The sequence below is a fragment of the Convolutriloba macropyga genome, chromosome 15 (assembly GCF_964194025.1).
Source record: "Convolutriloba macropyga chromosome 15, txConMacr16.3, whole genome shotgun sequence".
NCBI classification, from domain to species: domain Eukaryota; kingdom Metazoa; phylum Xenacoelomorpha; order Acoela; family Convolutidae; genus Convolutriloba; species Convolutriloba macropyga.
Window position 1 is genome coordinate 29376190 of NC_134482.1, and position 22303 is coordinate 29398492.

Sequence of the window (22303 nt, forward strand, 5' to 3'; positions counted from 1 at the left end):
AAAAATGAAAGTTTGGCAAAGTTTACTGAAAATTAAAGCTCAATATTCTGCCGTATAATTGAATTAATGGTCTAAAAATATTCAAAAGCTTAAACATGAGCTCAAATCAAATTGAATACTCGAGCAAAAATGAAGCTCAATCGAAAGCCAGTGTGATATCTTTCCATGGTCTGAAATACGAAACAGCATTTGGCCCCAAGCGACAGAAAGAACAGAAAAAAATCTTGCGCAATGTTAGTGGGGTGTTCGAGCCGGGTCTAAATGCCATTATGGGTCCCAGTGGATGTGGGAAAACAAGTTTACTGGATTTGCTCGCTAAGAGAAGAGACGTGAGGCCTGATGAAGTGAGTGGACAGGTTCTACTGAATGGGAGAGAGTACCCCAAGTGCTTCAAACAATTAACTGGGTGAGTATAAATTGAAAACTCTCACAGCACCTCTGCTGAAAATTGCGCCGTACAAATTTTTCTAAAGAAATTGCATTTTTTAACCAGGGTTTAGACCACAACTTATGAAAAGACTTTATAATTTTAGTAAGGGGGTCCAATATCGACTATAAATACACGGTCCAGCTCCTAGCTAAAGTCGAATTAAAGTCTTTTGTTGGGTCCAGATAAGGTCTCTACATAGAAAATTAAGGTTGAGCATGGTATTTTCATGAGTCGAGGATCCCAGTTTGCAAAATTATTAAAGTTAACTTTCCTATGATTCTTTTTGCAGAGGTGTAACACCTACTAGCAACACCAAATAAGCGTTGCAACGGGCGGAATTTTGCCGGAAAATCTTAAGAAATATTGGTTCTCAAGATAAATTAGTTTTCGCAATTAACCAATATAGCAAATTTGTTCGGCTGAAATCAGCTAGTTACCAAAGCTCTAACAATCGACTTTTCAACATCAATGAGTTTTGTGTGTTATGATTTAGTTCATTGAACATTGAAAAATTTGAACGGTAGAACCCGTTAACTACGTTATAGGCAAGCGCCAATTTTCAGTGCAAATGTAAATTTCTTGGGTCCAGGTAAAACTAAGCATCATATTAGGGTCTAGCTAAATTTGAGCATCAAAAATTTCGGTCGAGTCAAAGTCTAGTTGAACGATTAGGTCCAACCAAAGTCTATTCATGGGCTGTTTGAGTCCAACATGGTCTTTTCATACCACTTTTTGGTCGAGCATTGTCTCTTCAAGTCGAGGCCTAAATCATTTAACCGCTTTTGTTAAAAACATTTAAAACCCGTCCATGTTTTCTGAGACATATTTGTTTTAATTGTTTTTCGAACGTAAGAACACCAGTCCAGTGCGGATGGTTATCTTGCAATATCTTAAAAGAATCTTGCAAAAAAATGGTTATCTTGCAAGATCTAGCTAGTTGAACAGTTATCTTGTAAGATTCGTGCAAAAAACCAAAGACCTCCAAAAGTTAAGTCACTCTTTTGAGCCGTGGTTTAGACAATGAGCGTCATTGACCGCTCATAAAAATAAGATAAAAACTTTTCGCCGTTAATGTTACGAAACAATGCGTATTTGATCGCAGTCTTATTGGCTTCTAGAACATCGGTCCACGACTTGTCCATAACGTTCAAAAACTGTCAAAAAAGTATCAAATATCCGTTATATTCTAAAAGTGGTTAAAAATGGTCTTTTCCTGAAAGTTTTTGACGGCTTTTGACAAAGATTTTAGTCCGTAAAGCAAAACTTACGGAAATCTTCTCTGAGATTTTCAAAAATGAACTCATAGTTTTTCCTGCAGGAAAATATCTCAGAGGTTCAGATCAATAATTGTTGCCTGCTGTGGTCATTTTGGTGCAGAAAACACAGGAGAAATGTTTTCTAAGAAAACTGCTGTTTTTAAAAGTTGTATTCAATCTATCAAAGTTTGACTTTCAACGTTAATTCTTCAGATATGGATTTGTTTCCAGTATGCTACCAATAACACTTGAAGACATGGTATGCAATATCACGCTTGATATTTCTGCAAAAAAATTTTCAATCATATTTACCCTGCCATTGTAAATTATAAATCACGATATTGAAAGAGATTTCAAAGATTAGCCATTGGGATCAAACCCTCATAGTTTTCCAACGTTTCTTTTAGTCTATATGTAAATTTCATGGTTTTAAATGAGCGACTTTTCAAAGTAAACTCAGCTTCTCTCGTGCTGAAGATGGTATCAAGTGAGCTTGGTAAATTTTGTTTCGCAAAAGAAAAATGTTTCTTCTGCTCGAAAAAAAGATTCTTTGATAGCGTGCGCGTGTTTTTTAGAGCATTATCTTGCACGTCTTCCGAATAACTTGTGAAATTTGCTAATTTCTTACAACGTAAAATTTTCTAAAACCAGATTAAGCGAAAACGGAAAATAAAAAAAGTCAGAAAATTATGTTTCATTTATGTAGTCACACAGAACCACTCATTATTTTCCGGCACAAATAAACAATCAACAAGAAAACCAACCAGTTTAAAGTTTATAATATTTGAAATTGTGAATCAAAGTTAAAGTTGTTGCTGCTCAGACGCGTCTGCCAAAAAACTTTTACAAAAAACCCAGAAAAGACTTTGGGGCGAATGTATTAATTACCAGAAGGACGTTCCTTAGCGTAGGACAAATTTTGAGTATGGATATACAGTGTTTAATTGCTCTTGAACGAAGTACATAGCAATTATTGTAAACGTGTGTGTCTTTTTTATGCAAATTTTTGGCTTGACATTTTTGCGCTGTTCTTCTAGAACATCCTTTGACTTCTCAAATGACTTTTTTACCCTTTAGTTCATCGTTTTTGAGTGATCTCTATTGCTATCACTCCAAAGTAAAGCTTGTTGCTAATATATAATCGGTTGCAGTATAGAAAGCAGACAAGTTACTGTTAGCGCACTGGTTAGTAAGGGTGCCTGTGGAGTGCGAGGTCAGTGGTTCGAATACCGTTGGGGGAACCGGTTTTCTTGTAACCCATAAAGAAAAAAGGATTTAGGCTAGACCCTGAATTAAAAAGCCTCGCCTGTCGCTCAAGAGCAATTCTTCCGACATTTGCCTGTTTATGTTTCAACAAATGAGAAGATATGAACGACCATTTTTTGCAAGGAGAAAACCGCAGATCGACATGTCGTCACTGACCATTATAAATCTAAACCCTACTTTGGTTTTCACTTACATTGGGCAAAATTTGGCGACAAGAATCTTCTTTTTTTCGAATGATTATAACTTATTCCTGACCGCTGGAAACCATGGATGTCAACAGTTCAGTATTTCCCCTGCAGAGGTTTGTTAACATTAGTTGCAAATTAGCTATTTTCATTTGCCAATATTTTTAATTATAACTCACAATAAACATTTCCCACTTTAGCAATTCGGCTTACGAATTATTTATGGTTGACATTAAAATTATGTAGATTGCAATTGAGTTTTCTGTCTGTGGTATACGAGACTTAGGGTTACTTATTCTATAAGTTGCAGGTGAACATAACGCATATTGCATGACCTTTTTGATATGTAACCCCTACGCCATGTTGATGTCTGTTGGTCTTTTGACTGTCCATACAGAAAAAAAGATTGTTTTCATTCAATCTCTTTAAAACTTCCTTTACAATTTACACGTTGTAATATTTCGTTATTTATTCTTGCTAGTATAACTTCAATGTAGACGATGCTCGAAACGTGTGTGAGGAAACACAAATAGTTCACGACATGCCGCAATCAAAACAAAACCTGAGAACACCGTTGAGCACTTCGGGTGAGACAATCTTCAGAGCCACCTGTCTCCTGCCGAAAAAGGAGTATTTACGCGTTATGAGCGAAGAAAACATTGACCTCGGCAAATTTTTTTTGACATATTCCAAAAAAATGTCGCATCCATTGGAGCTGATACAATGGGAACAAATCCTCAACCCAGCCCCAACGTTCGAACGCAAAAGACAAGTTCGAAACATGCAACAAAAGGCAAATTGGGAAATTAGATGTGGTAGAACCACAGAGATGAGAATACTGTGGGGCGATAAGACTTGGAAAATGGCAGACCGGAAAGAAAGTTCACTGTTGATCCTAAGCATAGGAAAATACGATTTAAAATCACAAATTAGACATGACACACACAAAAACGTCGGAAACATCGAAGTTAGAGTTTTATGGTTTTTGATGCAGAAATATTAATCAGACATACAGAAAGATACAATTGATAGCTTTAGAATGTAGAGTCAAATACAGCCCAAAGATCACCCTTTGGATGAATTTCACGGTGCAATTAAAGAAATAGCTGAAATTTGCAGGTTTTAGCTTTTCAGTATGGGAAACAATTGGAGATACGTTCAACTTCGATATAAAAAGTCGTGAGATTCAACGACGAGAACTGTTGAAGGAGAAGGTTTTGACTGAACGCGCCCTACGAATTGCGAAATTCTTCAGAAAAAGAATCACAATCGAATCGTGATAGAAAGTATTCCCAGTTTTCTAATTCCATCTTAGTTCTTTAACATGAATTCAGCCTCGTCATTTAACACGCGAGGACGAGGTCAGAACAAGAAGTTCAGTCTAGGCAACAAAAGAAATTTTAACAACTGAACTTCAACCGCATAAGTAACCCTAAGAACTATGGAAGCGTTAATGAACTTATTATAAGGATCATTAACCAAGCTCTCCAGCAAACAATCAAATATGAAAACTGTGCAATAGAAAGAATTTTTTGCTAAAGATTGTAGAAGTGGTTAGAGACAACCAAAATTGAAATTTAATGCAACAGAAAAGTCAAAAAGGTGATTGATATAAGTACAGAAGCCTCATCTAAGAAATCACTCAGGGAATACGAAAGTTTTTCAGCAATGCTGGTCAAATTCATCCAAGTCAGACTATTATACCGTGTTAAAATTAAATGACAGCCAACTAACCAAACCTAAAAATTTGAAGATCAAAATCGGAAACAACGATTCGGAAAAATTAGCCAGCTCGGAGGGCCCGTAGACAATCAATAAAGAAAGTTTGACCACATAGGACCTGAAATCTTCACAATTGGAACAGAAAACACAATTGGAACAGAAAAAAAAAACAAATAGAAATGAAAACTTTTGATGTCTCAAGTAATATCTTTGCATCAATACAATATCTTATTAAGTCAAACGGCTGGAAGGTAAACACGTGGAAGGTGTTGGTTGTGCAGGATCGACACAAACCTATTACCGACAGCGTTCTGTTCCCGACGAGGATTAAAAACTTATTCCCAATCAAACTGAAAATAAGTAGAAAAAACCGAACTCAGAAAAACTACTAACAGCATCGAAAACACGCGTCTTAATATCAAGAGTCAGACGGCCAATTGTCTTATCTCGAAAACAGTAGGTGTCTACCAATCCACCTTGAGGAGCGTGTCAGATTGGAATTTATAGAGTTAATTTCTGAAGGTCAAATTGAAAAACTGGAAAATTGTTCGGACAACTTTTTATTTCTCACATGAAAAGTGTGTTTAAGATAGATAAATTTATAAAACTTGCTTTAGAGTAAAAGTTCTCAACAAAGCAATTCACAAGAACAAGTATCAAGTGCCAAACTTGACATTCCGGACAAAGTAGGGAACCCGATCTACAAATCCCCCCTGGGAGAAGTATGGTTCAGCACCATTGATCTGAAATACAATCAGCCGACATTGGATCGAGAAATTTCAACGCGTTGTATTTTTTGACGTCGTTGGAGGTGTTAGTACAGGTTCCTTTAGATTTCAAAATGGTTTATACGGACTCTCCGATAAAATGGCTGAATTCCAGAAAGCACTGATATGCACTGTATCATCACCGAATAACATATACTGTTTTTTAACATAGACTGATATCCATTTTTTAAGCAAGGTTCAAGAAGAGACCACATAGTTAAATTTGACGCAAGAAAACTTCGAGCAACTTTCGAACGTGGAAAACTTCCAAACTAACCTGCCAAAAATTCATTTCGCAAAACAGGAACTTAACTGGCTGGGACTTCACATCTCAAACTCTAGAATTAAACATCGAATTTCAAAAACAATGGCATTTTTTTTAACTTAGAGCCCTAAAAAATTTTTTCAGATAAGGTTTTCATTGTATCGTTACATCGCGTAACAAAGTTTATTCCTAAGTTAACCAATTTATTTAATTTATGAATTGTTAAAAAAAGAAGCAAATTTGACTGGTCAAGTTACTCTTAGCGCAGTGGTTATTAAGGGTGCCTGTGGAGCGCGAGGTCAGTAGTTCGAATCCCGTTGGGGGAACCGGTTTTCTTGTAACCCATAAAGAAAAAAGGATTTAGGCTAGACCCTGAATTAAAAAGCCTCGCCTGTCGTTCAAGAGCAACTCTTCCGACATTTGCCTGTTTATGTTTCAGCAAATGAGAAGATTTGAACGACAATTTTTTGCAAGGAGAAAACCGCAGATCAATGTGTCGTCACTGACCATTATTAATCTATACCTTACTTTGATTTTCACTTACATTGGGCAAAATTTGGCGACAAGAATCTTCTTTTTTTCGAATGATTATAACTTATTCCTGACTGCTGGAAGCCATGGATGTCCACAGTTCAGTATTTCCTCTGCAAGGGTTTGTTAACATTAGTTGCAAATTAGCTATTTTCATTTGCCAATATTTGTAATTATAACTCACAATTAAATTTCCCGCTTTAGCTATTCGGCTAAAGAATTTTTTATGGTTTGCATTAATATTATGTAGATTGCAATTGAATTTTCTGTCTGTGGTATACGAGACTTAGGGTTATGCAGGTGAACATAACGCATATTGCATGACCTTTTTGATATGTAACCCCTACGCCATGTTGATGTCTGTTGGCCTTTTGAATGTCCATACAGAAAAAAAAAGATTGTTTTCGTTCAATCTCTTTAAAAGTTCCGTTACAACTTACACGTTGTAATATTTCACTACTTATTCCTACTAGTATAAACTCAATGTAGGCGATACTCAATCCGTGTGTGAGGAAACACAAATAGTTCACGACATGCCGCAATCAAAACAAAACCTGAGAATACCGTTGAGCATTTCGGGTAAGACAATCTTCAGAGCCACCTGTCTCCTGCCTAAAAAGGAGTATTTACGCGTTGTGAGCGAGGAAAACATTGACCTCGGCAAACTTTTTGATATATTCCAAAAAATGTCACCTCCATTGGAGCTGATGCAATGGGAAAAAATCCTCAACCCAACCCCGACGATCAAAGGCAAAAGACAAGCTCGAAACATGCATCAAAAGGCAAATTGGGAAAATAGATGTGGTAGAACCACAGAGATGAGAATACTGTGGGGCGATAAGACTTGGAAAATGGCTGACCGGAAAAGAAGTTCACTGTTGATCCCAAGCATAGGAAAATACGATTTTATATCACGAAATTGACAGGACCACACCAAAATAGCGGAAACATCGAAGTTAGAAACTTATGGTTTTTGTTGCAGGAATATTAATCAGACATACAGAAAGATACAATTGATAGCTTTAGAATGTAGAGTCAAATACAGCCCAAAGATCACCCTTTGGATGAATTTCACGGTGCAATTAAAGAAATAGCTGAAATTTGCAGGTTTTAGCTTTTCAGTATGGGAAACAATTGGAGATACGTTCAACTTCGATATAAAAAGTCGTGAGATTCAACGACGAGAACTGTTGAAGGAGAAGGTTTTGACTGAACGCGCCCCACGAATTGCGAAATTCTTCAGAAAAAGAATCACAATCGAATCGTGATAGAAAGTAAACCCAGTTTTCTTATTCCATCTTAGTTCTTTAACATGAATTCAGACTCGTCATTTAACACGCGAGGACAAGTTCAGAACAAGAAGTTCAGTCTAGGCAACAACAGAAACTTTAACAACTGAACTTCAACCACATATGTAACCCTAAGAACTATGGAAGCGTTAATGAACTTATTATAAGGATCATTAACCAAGCTCTCCAGCAAACAATCAAATATGAAAACTGTGCAAAAGAAGAAATTTTTTGCTAAAGTTTGTTGAAGTGGTTAGAGACAACCAAAATTGAAATTTAATGCAACAGAAAAGTAAAAAAGGTGATTGATATAAGTACAGAAGCCTCATCTAAGAATTCACTCAGGGAATACGCAAGTTTTTCAGCAATGCTGGTCACATTCATCCGAGTCAGACTATTATACCGTACTAAAATTAAATGACAGCCAACTAACCAAACCTAAAAATTTGAAGATCAAAATTGGAAACAACGATTCGGAGAAATTAGTCGGCTCGGAGGGTCCGCAGACAATCAATAAAGAAAGTTTGACCACATAGGACCTGAAATCTTCCGCAAACACAATTGGAACTGAAAAAAAAAACAAATAGAAATGAAAACTTTTGATGTCTCAAGTAATATCTTTGCATCAATACAATATCTTATTAAGTCAAACGGCTGGAAGGTAAACACGTGGAAGGTGTTGGTTGTGCAGGATCGACACAAACCTATTACCGACAGCGTTTTGTTCCCGTCGAGGATTGAAACCTTATTCCCAATCAAACTGAAAATAAGTAGAAAAAACCGAACTCAGAAAAACTAATAACAGTATCAAAAACACGCGTCTTAATATCAAGAGTCAAACGGCCAATTGTCTTATCTCGAAAACAGTATGTGTCTACCAATCCACCTTGAGGAGCGTGTCAGATTGGAATTTATAGATTTAATTTCTGAAGGTCAAATTGAAACACTGGAAAATTGTTCGGACAACTTTTTTATTTCTCACATGAAAAGTGTGGTTAAGATAGATAAATTTATAAAACTTGCTTTAGAGTAAAAGTTCTCAACAAAGCAATTCACAAAAACAAGTATCAAAAGCCAAACATCACATTCCGGACAAAGTAGGGAACCCGATCAACAAACCCCCCCTGGGAGAAGTATGGTTCAGCACCATTGATCTGAAATACAATCAGCCGACATTGGATCGAGAAATTTCAACGCGTTGTATTTTTTGACGTCGTTGGAGGTGTTAGTACAGGTTCTTTTAGATTTCAAAATGGTTTATACGGACTCTCCGATAAAATGGCTGAATTCCAGAAAGCACTGATATGCACTGTATCATCACCGAATAACATATACTGTTTTTTAACATAGACTGATATGCATTTTTTAAGCAAGGTTCAAGAAGAGACCGCATAGTTGAATTTGACGCAAGAGAACTTCGAGCAACTTTCGAACGTGGAGAACTTCCAAACTAACCTGCCAAAAAGTCATTTCGCAAAACAGGAACTTATCCGGCTGGGACTTCACATCTCAAACTCTAGATTTAAACATCGAATTTCAAAAACAATGGCATCTTTTTTATCTTAGAGCCCTAAAAAATTTTTTCAGATAAGGTTTTTCATAGTATCGTTACATCGCGTAACAAAGTTTATTCCTAAGTTAACCAATTTATGTTAACTTTTCAATGAATTGTTAAAAAAAGAAGCAAATTTGAGTGGTCAGACATCCGTCAAAAGCTTTTGAGAAGAATAGGAAGGAGATAATAAATATTAGAGCATTGTCTTGCATGACTTCTGAATAATTTGTGAAATTTGCTAATTTCTTACAACGTAAAATTTTCTAAAACCAGATTAAGCGAAAACGGAAACTAAAAAAGTCAGAAAATTGTGTTTCATTTATGTAGTCGCTAAGAAACACTCATTATTTTCCGGCACAAATAAACAATCAACAAGAAAACCAACCAGTTTGTAGTTTAGAATATTTGAAATTGTGAATCAAAGTTAAAGTTGTTGCTGCTCAAAAGCGTTTTTCACAGTGCGTCTGCCAAAAAAATTTTACAAAAAACCCAGAAAAGACTTTTATCGAATGTATTAATAACCAGAAGGACGTTCCTTAGCGTAGGACAAATTTTGAGTATGGATATACCGTGTTTAATTGCTCTTGAACGAAGTACATAGAAATTATTGTAAACGTGTGTGTCTTTTTTATGCGAACTTTTCTCCTGAAATTTTTGCGCAGTTCTTCTAGATCATCCTTTGACTTCTCAAGTGACTTTTTTACGCTTTAGTTCATCATTTTTGAGTGATCTCTATTGCTATCACTCCAAGGTAAAGCTTGTTGCTAATATAAAATCGGTTGCAGTATAGAAAAAGACAAGTTACTCTTAGCGCAGTGGTTAGTAAGGGTGCCTGTGGAGCGCGAGGTCAGTGGTTCCAATCCCGTTGGGGGAACCGGTTTTCTTGTAACCCATAAAGAAAAAAGGATTTAGGCTAGATCCTGAATTAAAAAGCCTCGCCTGTCGTTCGAGAGCAATTCTTCCGACATTTGCCTGTTTATGTTTCAACAAATGAGAAGATATGAACGACCGTTTTTTGCAAGGAGAAAACTGCAGATCGACATGTCGTCACTGACCATGATTAATCTAAACCCTACTTTGGTTTTCACTTACATTGGGCAATAATTTGGCGATAAGAATCTTCTTTTTTTTCGAATGATATTAACTTATTCCTGACGGCTGGAAGCCATGGATGTCCTCTGCAGGGGTTTGTTAACACTAGTTGAAAATTAGCTATTTTCATTTGCCAATATTTGTTATTATAACTCACAATAAATATTTCCCACTTTAGCTATTCGGCTAAAGAATTATTTATGTTTGACATTAATATTATGTAGATTGCAATTGAATTTTCTGTCTGTGGTATACGAGACTTAGGGTTACTTATTCTATAAATTGCAGGTGAACATAACGCATATTGCATGACCTTTTTGATATGTAACCCCTACGCCATGTTGATGTCTGTTGGCCTTTTGACTGTCCATACAGAAAAAAAGATTGTTTTCATTCAATCTCTTTAAAAGTTCCGTTACAACTTACACGTTGTATTACTTCACTATTTATTCCTACTAGTATAAATTCAATGTAGACGATACTCGATCCGTGTGTGAGGAAACACAAATAGTTCACGACTTGCCGCAATCAAAAAAAAACCTGAGAACACCGTTGAGCATTTCGGGTAAGACAATCTTCAGAGCCACCTGTCTCCTGCCTAAAAAGGAATATTTACGCGTTATGAGCGAAGAAAACATTGACCTCGGCGCACTTTTTTGACATATTCCAAAAAAATGTTGCATCCATTGGATCTGATACAATGGGAACAAATCCTCAACCAAACCCCGACGTTCGAACGCAAAAGACAAGTTCGAAACATTCAACAAAAGGCAAATTGGGAAAATAGATGTGGTAGAACCACAGAGATGAGAATACTGTGGGGCGATAACACTTGGAAAATGGCACATCGGAAAGGAAGTTCACTGTTGATCCTAAGCATAGGAAAATACGATTTTATATCACAAAATTGACGGGACCACAACAAAACAGCGGAAACATCGAAGTTAGAGACTTATGGTTTTTGTTGCAGGAATATTAATCAGACAGACAGAAAGATACAATTGATAGCTTTAGAATATAGAGTCAAATACAGCCCAAAGATCACCCTTTGGATGAATTTCTAGGTGCAAATAAAGAAATAGCTGAAAATTGCAGTTTTTAGCTTTTCAGTATGGGAAATAATTGGAGATACGTTCAACTTCGATATAAAAAGTCGTGATATTCAACAACGAGAACTGTTGAAGGAGAAGGTTTTGACTGAACGCGTCCTACGAATTGCGAAAATATTCAGAAAAAGAATCACAATCGAATCGTGATAGAAAGTATTCCCAGTTTTCTATTTCCATCTTAGTTCTTTAACATGAATTCAGCCTCGTCATTTAACACGCGAGGACGAGGTCAGAACAAGAAGTTCAGTCTAGGCAACAACAGAAATTTTAACAACTGAACTTCAACCACATAAGTAACCCTAAGAACTAAGGAAGCGTTAATGAACTTATTATAAGGATAATTAACCAAGCTCTCCAGCAAACAATCAAATATGAAAATTGTGCAATTGAAAGAATTTTTTGCTAAAGTTTGTTGAAGTGGTTAGAGGCAACCAAAACTGAAATTTATTGCAACAGAAAAGTAAAAAAGGTGATTGATATAAGTGCAGAAGCCTCATCTAAGATTTCACTCAGGGAATACAAAAATTTTTCAGCAATGCTGGTCAAATTCATCCGAGTCAAGACTATTATACGGTATTAAAATTAAATGATAGCCAACTAACCAAACCTAAAAATTTGAAGATCAAAATCGGAAACAACGATTCGGAGAAATTAGCCGGCTCGGAGAGCCCGTAGACAATCAATAAAAAAAGTTTGACCAAAAAGGACCTGAAATCTTCCGCAAACACAATTGGAACAGAAAAAAAACAAATAGAAATGAAAACTTTTGATGTCTCAAGTAATATCTATGCATCAATCCAATATCTTATTAAGTCAAACGGCTGGAAGGTAAACACATGGAAGGTGTTGGTTGTGCAGGATCGACACAAATCTATTACCGACAGCGTTCTGTTCCCGACGAGGATTAAAAACTTATTCCCAATCAAACTGAAAATAAGTAGAAAAAACCAAACTCAGAAAACTACTAACAGTATCGAAAACACGCGTCTTAATATCAAGAGTCAGACGGCCAATTGTCTTATCTCCAAAACAGTAGGTGTCTACCAATCCACCTTGAGGAGCGTGTCAGATTGGAATTTATAGAGTTAATTTCTGAAGTTCAAATAGAAATACTGGAAAATTGTTCGGACAACTTTTTTATTTCTCACATGACAAGTGTGGTTAAGGTAGATAAATTTATAAATTTATAAAACTTGCTTTAGAGTAAAAGTTCTCAACAAAGCAATTCACAAAAACAAGTATCAAGTGCCAAACATCAAATTCCGGACAAAGTAGGGAACCCGATCAACAAATCCTCCCTGGGAGAAGTATGGTTCAGCAGCATTGATCTGAAATACAATCATCCGACATTGGATCGAGAAATTTCAACGCGTTGTATTTTTTGACGTCGTTGGAGGTGTTACTACAGGTTATTTTAGATTTCAAAATGGTTTATACGGACTCTCCAATAAACTGGCTGAATTCCAGAAAGCATTGATATGCAATGTATCATCACCGAATAACATATACTGTTTGTTAGATATCCATTTTTGTAAGAAAGGTTCAAGAACAGACCACATAGTTGAATTTGACGCACGGGAACTTCGAGCAACTTTCGAACGTGGAAAACTTCCAAACTAACATGCCAAAAAGTCATTTAGAAAAACAGGAACTTAACTGGCTGGGACTTCACATCTCAAACTCTAGAATTAAAAATCGAAATTCAAAAACAATGGCATTTTTTTTAGCTTAGAGCCCTAAAATTTTTTTCAGATAAGGTTTTTCATAGTATCGTTACATCGCGTAACAAAGTTTTTTCCTAAGTAAACCAATTTATGTTATCCTTTCAATGAATTGTTAAAAAAAGAAACAAAATTCAGTGGTCAGACATCCGTCAACAGCTTTTGAGAAGATTAGGAAGGAGATAGCAAATATTACAGAAAATGAAAGTTTTGATCCACAGCTAACCATGCGAGGCAGTTGCAATGTTTCTACAGAATGTGTCGATGGTGTCCTTGAACAGCAAACACACATTGGATTAAAATCTTTTCTTACGCATCCTGCTTCTGAAACGTTTGCGAACAGAAAAATAGCGTCAATGATTAAAACAAAATAAACAACACCTCTACGGAAATAATATAAGAGTGTCCACTGATAATCAAACTACTTTCGCTATTTAAGCCAAACCAAATTAAGAAAACATATCAAAAACGTTTAACACTTTTTATCGAAGGGCTCATTCATTACATTTTTGATGTTTAACCATTTTCATGTTCAGATATAGAGTTTTTAGACTATATAAACCCGTAGCTTTGCGGAACAGCACGCAAAAATTCAGTGTACGTTGACGAATTTGTTGTTATCAAAAATCAATATGATCAAAGTTTCAGCTATGAACAACTTTCGGCAAAGTTAACAACCGAATGAAATAATTCGAAGTAAAGAAAGCTGCAATTGATTATTAGCGGAAAGAAACACGACGATTGAGTGATAACTATTTATAGAGAAAGTCACACACTTAATAGCCCAGAAAAATTGAAGCGAAAATCGAACTCGTTTTTTGCCTTTACTGTCTATCTTAACAATTATTTCAAATGATTTTACTTCATAATTTAAACTTTTTTTATATCGTGACTCGAAATCATACAATTAACTCACATAGTTTTTTTCCAAAGTTTTATTTCCATCATTAAAATTTGCCGGATCATCACGTAGTGTTTTTGTTAACTCAATTCAAAAACCCCTCCCTATTACTGAAAGTTAACATTTCCTTAATAGGTTCTTCGCGTCCTTCAAAAAGAATGAAAAATACTAGATAAAAAATTTGCGAAAAGCAGAAACCATTTCTGCAATACGGAACTAAGAAACGAAGAACATCGCAAAACTTCAAAGCAGCTGAAGTCAACGGTCGAATTCGAACCTCACGTCTTGTTTAGGAAGACATACAGCACTAGATCCTGCAATATGGCTAACACATCGGAGAACACGTCAAAGGAGAGCGAGTTTCTCAACATTCCACATAAAGTCTTTAAAGATAATTTTATAGCAGCCATTACAAAGAAAGATTCTGTGTTGAAAGAGATACGCGATTGTGTGGTAGGTAGAAAGGCGCAGAGCTGCAGAGAACTCTTAAATATTTCAATTTTTCCCGGAAAGACCTACGCGTTAGACACGGCGGCAGGTGTTTGGACTACAAAGTAGCCAGCCCCATATACAAGGAAAGACGCAATTCCCGGTAGCCGCGGAAAGTCTGATGCCTGGTGGCCAAACAATTCTCAAAATTTTCTTGCTAGAATTGCAGAAAGCGCGTCATGTACATTGGTAGGTAAGAATTTAAAATTAATAATAATTATATGTGAATTCGAACGCTTGGAAAAATACAAAGTGCAAAAAAAGAAATACAAGAGATATACTAGATTTAACCAGAAAAATATTGGATGATCAATATCTAAAATTTTAAGTATTAATGTCAATCCACCACTTAATTATATTTCTGGCGAAAAAATTATGCTCGGGTTTACATAAGGCATTTTGAAGAAGATTACCTTTACACTCACAGAGTATCAAGAAACATCAGAGTCGATCAGGCACCGAGTGTAATCGATAAAACGTTCCAACACTTCTGTAAAACGCATGACATTAACAAACTAGAATTACCTGTGAACAATCATTGGCAATCGGTTTTGAAGAAGGAATGATCCAGACAATCAGTTTGACACTTGCCTGCTTTAAACCTCAAAAAACTATTAACAATTCAATACTAACTGTCCGATAGCGGTTAGAGACATAATAACCCACCAACTACTTATTTTCAATCAAATTTAACCCCTTTCATGACGTACATTGGTCGCATCCAAAAACCGCATTATAAAACATAATATCGGATCGGAATCTTCATAATCGAAACAGGACTACCAGCGGTTAGGGGTAAAGAATTGTGCAGTTCGGTACCACAGAGGAGCGATAAATTGCTCTAGCGATGTATTCTGAGCGGCGTCTGGACAATCTTGTCAGAAACTTTACTTATATTGACGTAATTCCCACGCTAAAAAACTCCAAAGCAGAATACTGGGGGCATATTATTGCAAAGATGTTACTACCATTAACAAATTTTGTTTCGAGACAGGACCAGTGAACGATAATAAGCTAAAACCGGACGATTACTGCAATGACATTGATTACAAAACTGATGAGAAGATCGAAGTCAACAAGGTGGAACCAATTTAAGGCACCAGATCATATTAAAAAAACATCCAAAGCTTGGTAGAAGATACCCAAATCTAAATGATTAGAGCAATCCAACCCCCGAACAGAGTAGTTCAATTGGATTGCAATTGCAAGAAAAGTGGGCCAAAAAAAACGAAGCGAAAACTAATTGGACAGATTTTTGAACTTCTATCACGGGAAACGGTTTTTCAATCGACGGCATCCATTTTGTAAATATTAGAAACAGGACTAACAGCGGTTATGGGTAAAGAATTGTGCAGTTCGGTACCACAGAGGAGCGATAAATTGCTCTAGCGATGTATTCTGAGCGGCGTCTGGACAATCTTGTCAGAAACTTTACTTATATTGACGTAATTCCCACGCTAAAAAACTCCAAAGCAGAATACTGGGGGCATATTATTGCAAAGATGAAGCAAAGTGCAACCGATGGTAAAAGCAGACAATGAAATCCAACGTACAAGGAGCTCTTCAAATCAAAGAGACATCAACAGGAAAACGCAATTTGAATCATGAAGTCAGATAGCAGCTCCCGACCGTTGGACGAAGAGGAACTCCAAGTCACGGGTATCCACCCTGATTTATCGGTTAAACACGCATGCTAAAATTTTTCGATTTTGTGGACGCGCATATCAGCAGCCCAAATGCAAATTGCACTTTATCAGGACGCACAGCCGGCAAACGTACACAAAGACCCGAGAAGGGTACGATGCCGAGCACTTGATATCTAGAAGACAGGTATAAAACTCCACTCGCAACGACAACGTCAGTCGTTGAGTCCGTCAGAGGTACTATTTTGAACCTGAACGCGACCTTGGCGTCGCCAGTTTTATCTCAGAGTTTTTTCCCCTGCAGTATATCATCAGATTCGTTCACTGGTTATACGGTCTCGTATCTTTCTGAAAACCTCCTGTACATTTAAAAACGGAGCGCACGGAGGAATCAGTTTTGGGGTCCTAACAAATTCTTATTTTGAATGGCACGTTCGTTTTGTTCATAAACCTTATGAAAAACGATCCGCATATTAAAGAATATTTGTTAATATATCAACTCGCACATCAAATCCCTATAGATTATGTACAGCAGTGTTTACAGTTAATTTAGTTACGACAAAAATCACGAACTTAGTAGATTTTGAATCACAATTTTTGAACTCTGGAGTTTTCATATAGTTAACACTCTGACCATGTACTTGAGAACATTTCAAGCCGATTTGCAGGAGCAAACTCCCTTAAAATCTGATTTTCGCAAGCTTATAGCATATTCAAAATAAAGTTGCAGATTTCACTGGTGAGTTTTTTTGTCATTGCCCAAGCATACTATATTCGCTATAAGAAATCATAATTGGTTGCTACTTTTTGTAAAAGTTTTTTCCTGATCCGGGAAATGTGGAACACGGGACTCATATCGAATACATGAAGTATTTGCTTTTCGCGTTGCCCATCGGGTAATTTATTGAATAATCTGCAGTCGACCTTAATGCATTATTGAATAAATTTAATTGATATGAAACTTCTATGCTTTGTTGATGTCATTTGGCCTTTTTGTCTCTCCATACAGACAAATGATTGTTTTCATTCATTCTCTTTAAAAGTTATTATCGGAACCGTTACAATTTACATGTTAAAACTTTTGGCATTTTCCCTTATAGTTTAAATTACATGTAGATGAAACAGGAACAGTTCACAACACTCGCAATTAAAAGTGGAAATCCTTTCAAAATTGCTAATGTAATTTTAGCTTGAAGGGCTATTTAGAACAGATGTACAAAGATATGTTGTTATCTTGACTTACTTCCGAGTGCAAATTTGCACCAATTTTGATTGGTGAATGGTGAAGGCTGTCAAGAGACAGCCATAATACATTATTTCAAAAACGTTCCAAACGTTTTCATCAATTTCCGGATACTCGGGTTAGTAACAGTTGATCAACAACGTTGCTATATCTTACCTATTTCGACAAAACTTATTATTGTATAATTTTTTAACGACCTCTCAACAAATGCTTATAAGTGAGGATGTTTTGCAGCATAGCTCTGCATAAGCTCTTTCAACTACTTTTCTAGGCAAAAAGAGATTATTTAAACCTATTTATCAGATCAATTGAAAAAGTTTGAACAACAAAAATAGGATCGTTTTCTACCAATATGAGGTATGAAAAGTCCGTGCGTTGTTTAATTATGAAAACAGCCGTCGATCGAAGTTTGAAAAGCCACTGGGCTTAATTTACCTGTAATTTTTCCCATGTAATTAGGGATATGGGGAATTACCTATTGGACTTTACGTGCCCTTTCATATGATCGGCATCTGAACCTACCCGGGTCGAGGTTTGGCGGTGAATTTTCGTAAGAAATGCGGTGAAATGCGGTGAAAAAAAATAATTTTCACCGCGTATTTCTTACATCTTTTTGCGGTGAATGCGGTGAATGCGGTGAATCGCGGTGAATTACTTATTTTCACCGCGTTTTCAGTATTGTTACAAAAAAGAAACGTCCCCACACGGGTCTGACCTCATGCATGCCTTCCACTGCTTAGTCCACTGCACCAACTGTCACTTACATCTTTGCAATTTCTTGTGAACTTAAATCAGATTGAGTAAACTTTGGAAATCATATTCGGTGAGTTTTTGTAAGAAATGCGGTGAATTTCGCGTTGAATCATTGTAAGAAATGCGGTGAATTGTGGTGAATTATTTTTTTTTTCACCGCATTCACCGCTTTCACCGCATTTCTTACATTTTTTTGCCACAAAAGTCGTTGCGGTGAACCTTTGTAAAAAATGCAGTGAACTATGCAGTGAATTTTTTGTAAGAAATGCGGTGAAATGCGGTGAAATATTTATTTTCACCGCACTCACCGCAATCACCGCATTTCTTACAAAAATTCACCGCATTCACCGCATTTCTTACAAAATTTTACCCAAAAACCTCGACCCGGGAAGGTTGCCATGGGCGCTTTCGGTCGAGGATGATCTTAAGGAGCCCGGGTCGAGGTGTCACCGCTAAAAGATGTAAGATTTGTGGTGATTTTGAGTAAAAAGTGTAAGATTTACACTCAATGCGGTGAACGCGGTGAAAAAAACTTTTTAGGTGAAAAGTTTTTATCACCGCTACCAGCAGAAAAAAAATTCCCCGCCACGCCGCTATTCACCGCTAATATTACATTAATTTTTTTTACCAAACCTCGACCCAAGAACATGAGGAGTTTCGTTTTTAGCTACGTGGTGCAAGACGATGTTGTCTTCGGTTCTCTTACTGTGAAAGAGAACATCATATTCGCTGCCAATTTAAGATTGAAGACTTCTAGTGCTAAAGAGAGAGACGAGATTGTGAGAGACCTTCTGAGTGAGCTGAACTTGGACAAGTGTGCAGACACCCGATTGGGAACTGAGCTGATAAAAGGTGTCTCAGGAGGAGAAAAGAAGAGGTGTCATCTGGCCACAGAGATGATAACACAACCTCAAATCCTCTTTTTAGGCAAGCACATCAATGTATATAGCTTTGGCCGATGATAGGGATCAGTAATCTAAAAATAACTCAATAAAGTTGCTCGAATAATTTCGTTTCCTTAGAAAATATTATTCTGAACATGCCGCGTTTACATTTTGTTTATATTGAAACTATTGGCATGTGAACGGAAACTACTATGCAAAATTTTCACTCAGAGACCCAAATGATATATAGTTTCAGGTAAATTTCATGTAAGTTGTGCAAGGGGACTACATGCACCTTTCAGGTAAAATTATCTGCAATTGCAGGTATGTTCATCAGGTACCGTGCAGGTAATGTGCAGGAACGCCAAAATACATGCACAGTTCAGGTAAACTTACCTGAAATTTAAGGTAAATTTACCTGCACGTTATTAAGAGTGTGCTTAAATGATATTTAATAAAGGAATTTTCTTGCTGCGATGTAAGTTTGTTGATGAGAAAAATTTAAATGGACTTAAACAAATTGAATTTAGCTCCTACACCGTGCATTGGTGGTATATATTGTACCCCAACTTGACTTTAAAACCCTTTTTTTTATTAAATTTAATTCTAGACCTGGGGAGCTTTTAGGGTTTTTAATACTGTCATAGGCTAACTTTATATTTAACAAAGCGCCCGGGTTGACCCAATAATTCAAAAAATTATACAATTACAACTTCATAATATGGCGTCTATGAAAAGTTGTAGTCACAGAACTTTCATAAAATGTCATTAGTCATGCCAATTTCCTAAAACTTTTTTTCAATTCTGAAGTCAATGGTCCATAATATGAAAGTTTTATGATTACAACTTTTTGTCAACCCGGGCGTGCCCAACTACTTCTTTTATGTCATGTGGACAGATATGTTTTAAGATGAACCAACAACTGGCCTTGATGCGTACATGTCCTACTCTGTGATGAGCAGTCTGCGTCAATTAGCCGACAACAGAGGCTGTACGATCATATTCAACATCGACCAGCCACGATTATACATATACACTATGTTCGACAAACTGCACCTCTTGTCCTGTTTCGGCCAAACAGTCTATCACGGGAAGGCACAACATGCCCTTAGATACTTCGCTAATTTGGGTCTAATTTGCGAGTCTCACAATAACCCAGCTGACTTTTTCCTGGACATTATCATGGAAAACAGTGACAGCGGTGAAGTGTTACAGAATTCGGGACGTGATAATCTGGCTATGAAATTTGACAACGATCGAAGAGGCGACATTGTGACGTCATTCAAATCAGACCAGATTGTTGTAAGTTACCCCAATAGTGACCACGACGAAGAAGAAGTTATTGATAAGAAAAATTTGCCCAAGATGTTCCAAGATTCAGCCGAGGCGCTACAAATGCTCTCTGAATGTGATCAAATTCTGTCTCTGAGCCAGAATTATAAACTGGAACAGATTTCTCCGAAAAATTTCAGGGATCTTTTTTGTTTCGGACCCAGCATCTTAGTGATGTTGAAACGTTTAAGCCCCCCCCCCCCCCCCCCCAATGCTCACCTGCTACTTTTTACTTGTCACCCTCTTTTTCTATGAGTTTGCTAGTAATCTGATTATAAAATGCAGATATTACAAAATTATGCTGACTTTTTATTAGAGCGTGTTAGATATTTCTAGAGAAACAACACATTATACAATAAATGGCACTATTGTTCCGAAACAAAAATAAAAACAATTTCAGTGTCGGCTTCATCTTGCAAGTTTTATTTCTCATGCAGCGACAGGTTAAAGACTTTGTACGCAATCCAGAAGCCTGTTTTCTGCCTCCAATTGTGGCAATTGCGAGTGGTCTGGTCTGTGGAATTGTCTGGTTTGACCTCCAACTAACCGGCACTGGCTTCCAAAACTACTTCGGAGCTCTGATAAACGCTGTGATGATACTTTGCTTTCAAAATATTGCTGCAGTTGAGATATTTATCAGAGGCCGGGCTATATTTATGCACGAATTATCGAACGGTTATTACAGTTATTTCGCCTTTTTTGTTTCGAAGATGTTATCTGACATGCTGTTGATGCAATTTTTGCCCACCTTGTTGTTTGTAAACTTTTTTTACTGGATGGCAGGACTTCCCAGCGATTTTGGAATTTACATATTTTCGATTCTAACCGGAATTGTTTTATGTATGTGTTCAAGCGCAATTGCATGTCTCTTCAGCATCGCTCTCAATGACGTCTCAATGGCTGCAAACTTGATGTCGAAGACTTTGATCCTTTCATTTCTCTTTGCTGGTTTGATGGTTAACATTGCGTCAGTTTCTAAAGGACTATCTTGGCTTCAGTACATAAGCATCGTGAGGTACGGCATTAATTGCCTTAGCATTCCTATAATTGGGCCAGCGAACTTTTGTGGGGAGAGGTCATTCAAATTAGAGAACGGGACTACTTTGTCAGGGAATATTTGTGTGTCTGGTCGGGACCTGTTGGATGACCAGGATATGCCATATAAAGGGGAGGAAAAGTGGTTCAACCTTGGAATGGTCGTGGTGATTTGGGCTGTCATCATTATTATGTCATTCGGCAAACTTCTCACTTTAAAGAAGAGAAAATGATGAGTTACAAATTTTAGAAACAAAATTGCAAATGTTTATTGAAAAACAAAAATTGTGCGATCTTCATATTGCCACCGCAGCTAGCTGATCAACTTTAAGGACAGTAACGTTTGAATTTATTCGTCACATAAATATATTGCCTTATAACACGTACTTGAGCAGAACTTGATCACATCGACACTAAAAGAAAGTAAAAGTATTCGAAGGTCAAGTTGAGGTTAACAGTTTTTTTTACACAAATCCTATCCAATAAGACCTTGCAAGATTGTTGCTACAATCAAACAGTTCCTTGCGATAATTTGTTCTGTTTTTAAACCTACGAAACCAACAATTTTAATGTGGCTGAACTCGAAAAATACAAAATTTTCCTTTGTATTGAACTCACAATACTAAATTGACATTCTCGCAAATATTTCTTTTTTTTTTTCAAAATTGTTTTATTTTGTTTTTTTTTTTTTGATAAATTTAACCAGGGTTGACAAATCGACTGGTGCAGCAAATTTTTTTAATAAAATTATTGGCGCATGCCATGTTCATTTGGTTCAAATTTGAGCATTTGCCTTTTCCCGTCTGCGTTTTTTAGAAGCTATGGCTTGTCAAAA

At 36.6% G+C, this 22303-nt stretch overlaps 1 protein-coding gene across 1 annotated transcript; it reads left to right on the forward strand.

Annotated features, from left to right (window-relative positions):
* Window positions 1-26: 26 nt before the first annotated feature.
* Window positions 27-21868, forward strand: LOC142353969 (broad substrate specificity ATP-binding cassette transporter ABCG2-like). The gene is made up of 4 exons (XM_075406206.1): window positions 27-406; window positions 18885-19144; window positions 20012-20554; window positions 20806-21868. The coding sequence occupies exons 1-4, from the start codon at window positions 96-98 to the stop codon at window positions 21699-21701; spliced, it is 2010 nt and encodes a 669-aa protein (XP_075262321.1). The 5' UTR covers window positions 27-95; the 3' UTR covers window positions 21702-21868.
* Window positions 21869-22303: the final 435 nt, after the last annotated feature.

What these genes read in the sequence shown, in the direction of transcription:
- LOC142353969 (XM_075406206.1), top strand. Translation starts at nt 96, where the DNA reads ATGAGCTCAAATCAAATTGAATACTCGAGCAAAAATGAAGCTCAATCG. An exon ending in TGCTTCAAACAATTAACTGG is followed by an intron (nt 407 to 18,884) that starts GTGAGTATAAAT and finishes TTTCGTTTTTAG; the next exon opens with CTACGTGGTGCAAGACGATG. An exon ending in GAATTATAAACTGGAACAGA is followed by an intron (nt 20,555 to 20,805) that starts TTTCTCCGAAAA and finishes TGGCACTATTGT; the next exon opens with TCCGAAACAAAAATAAAAAC.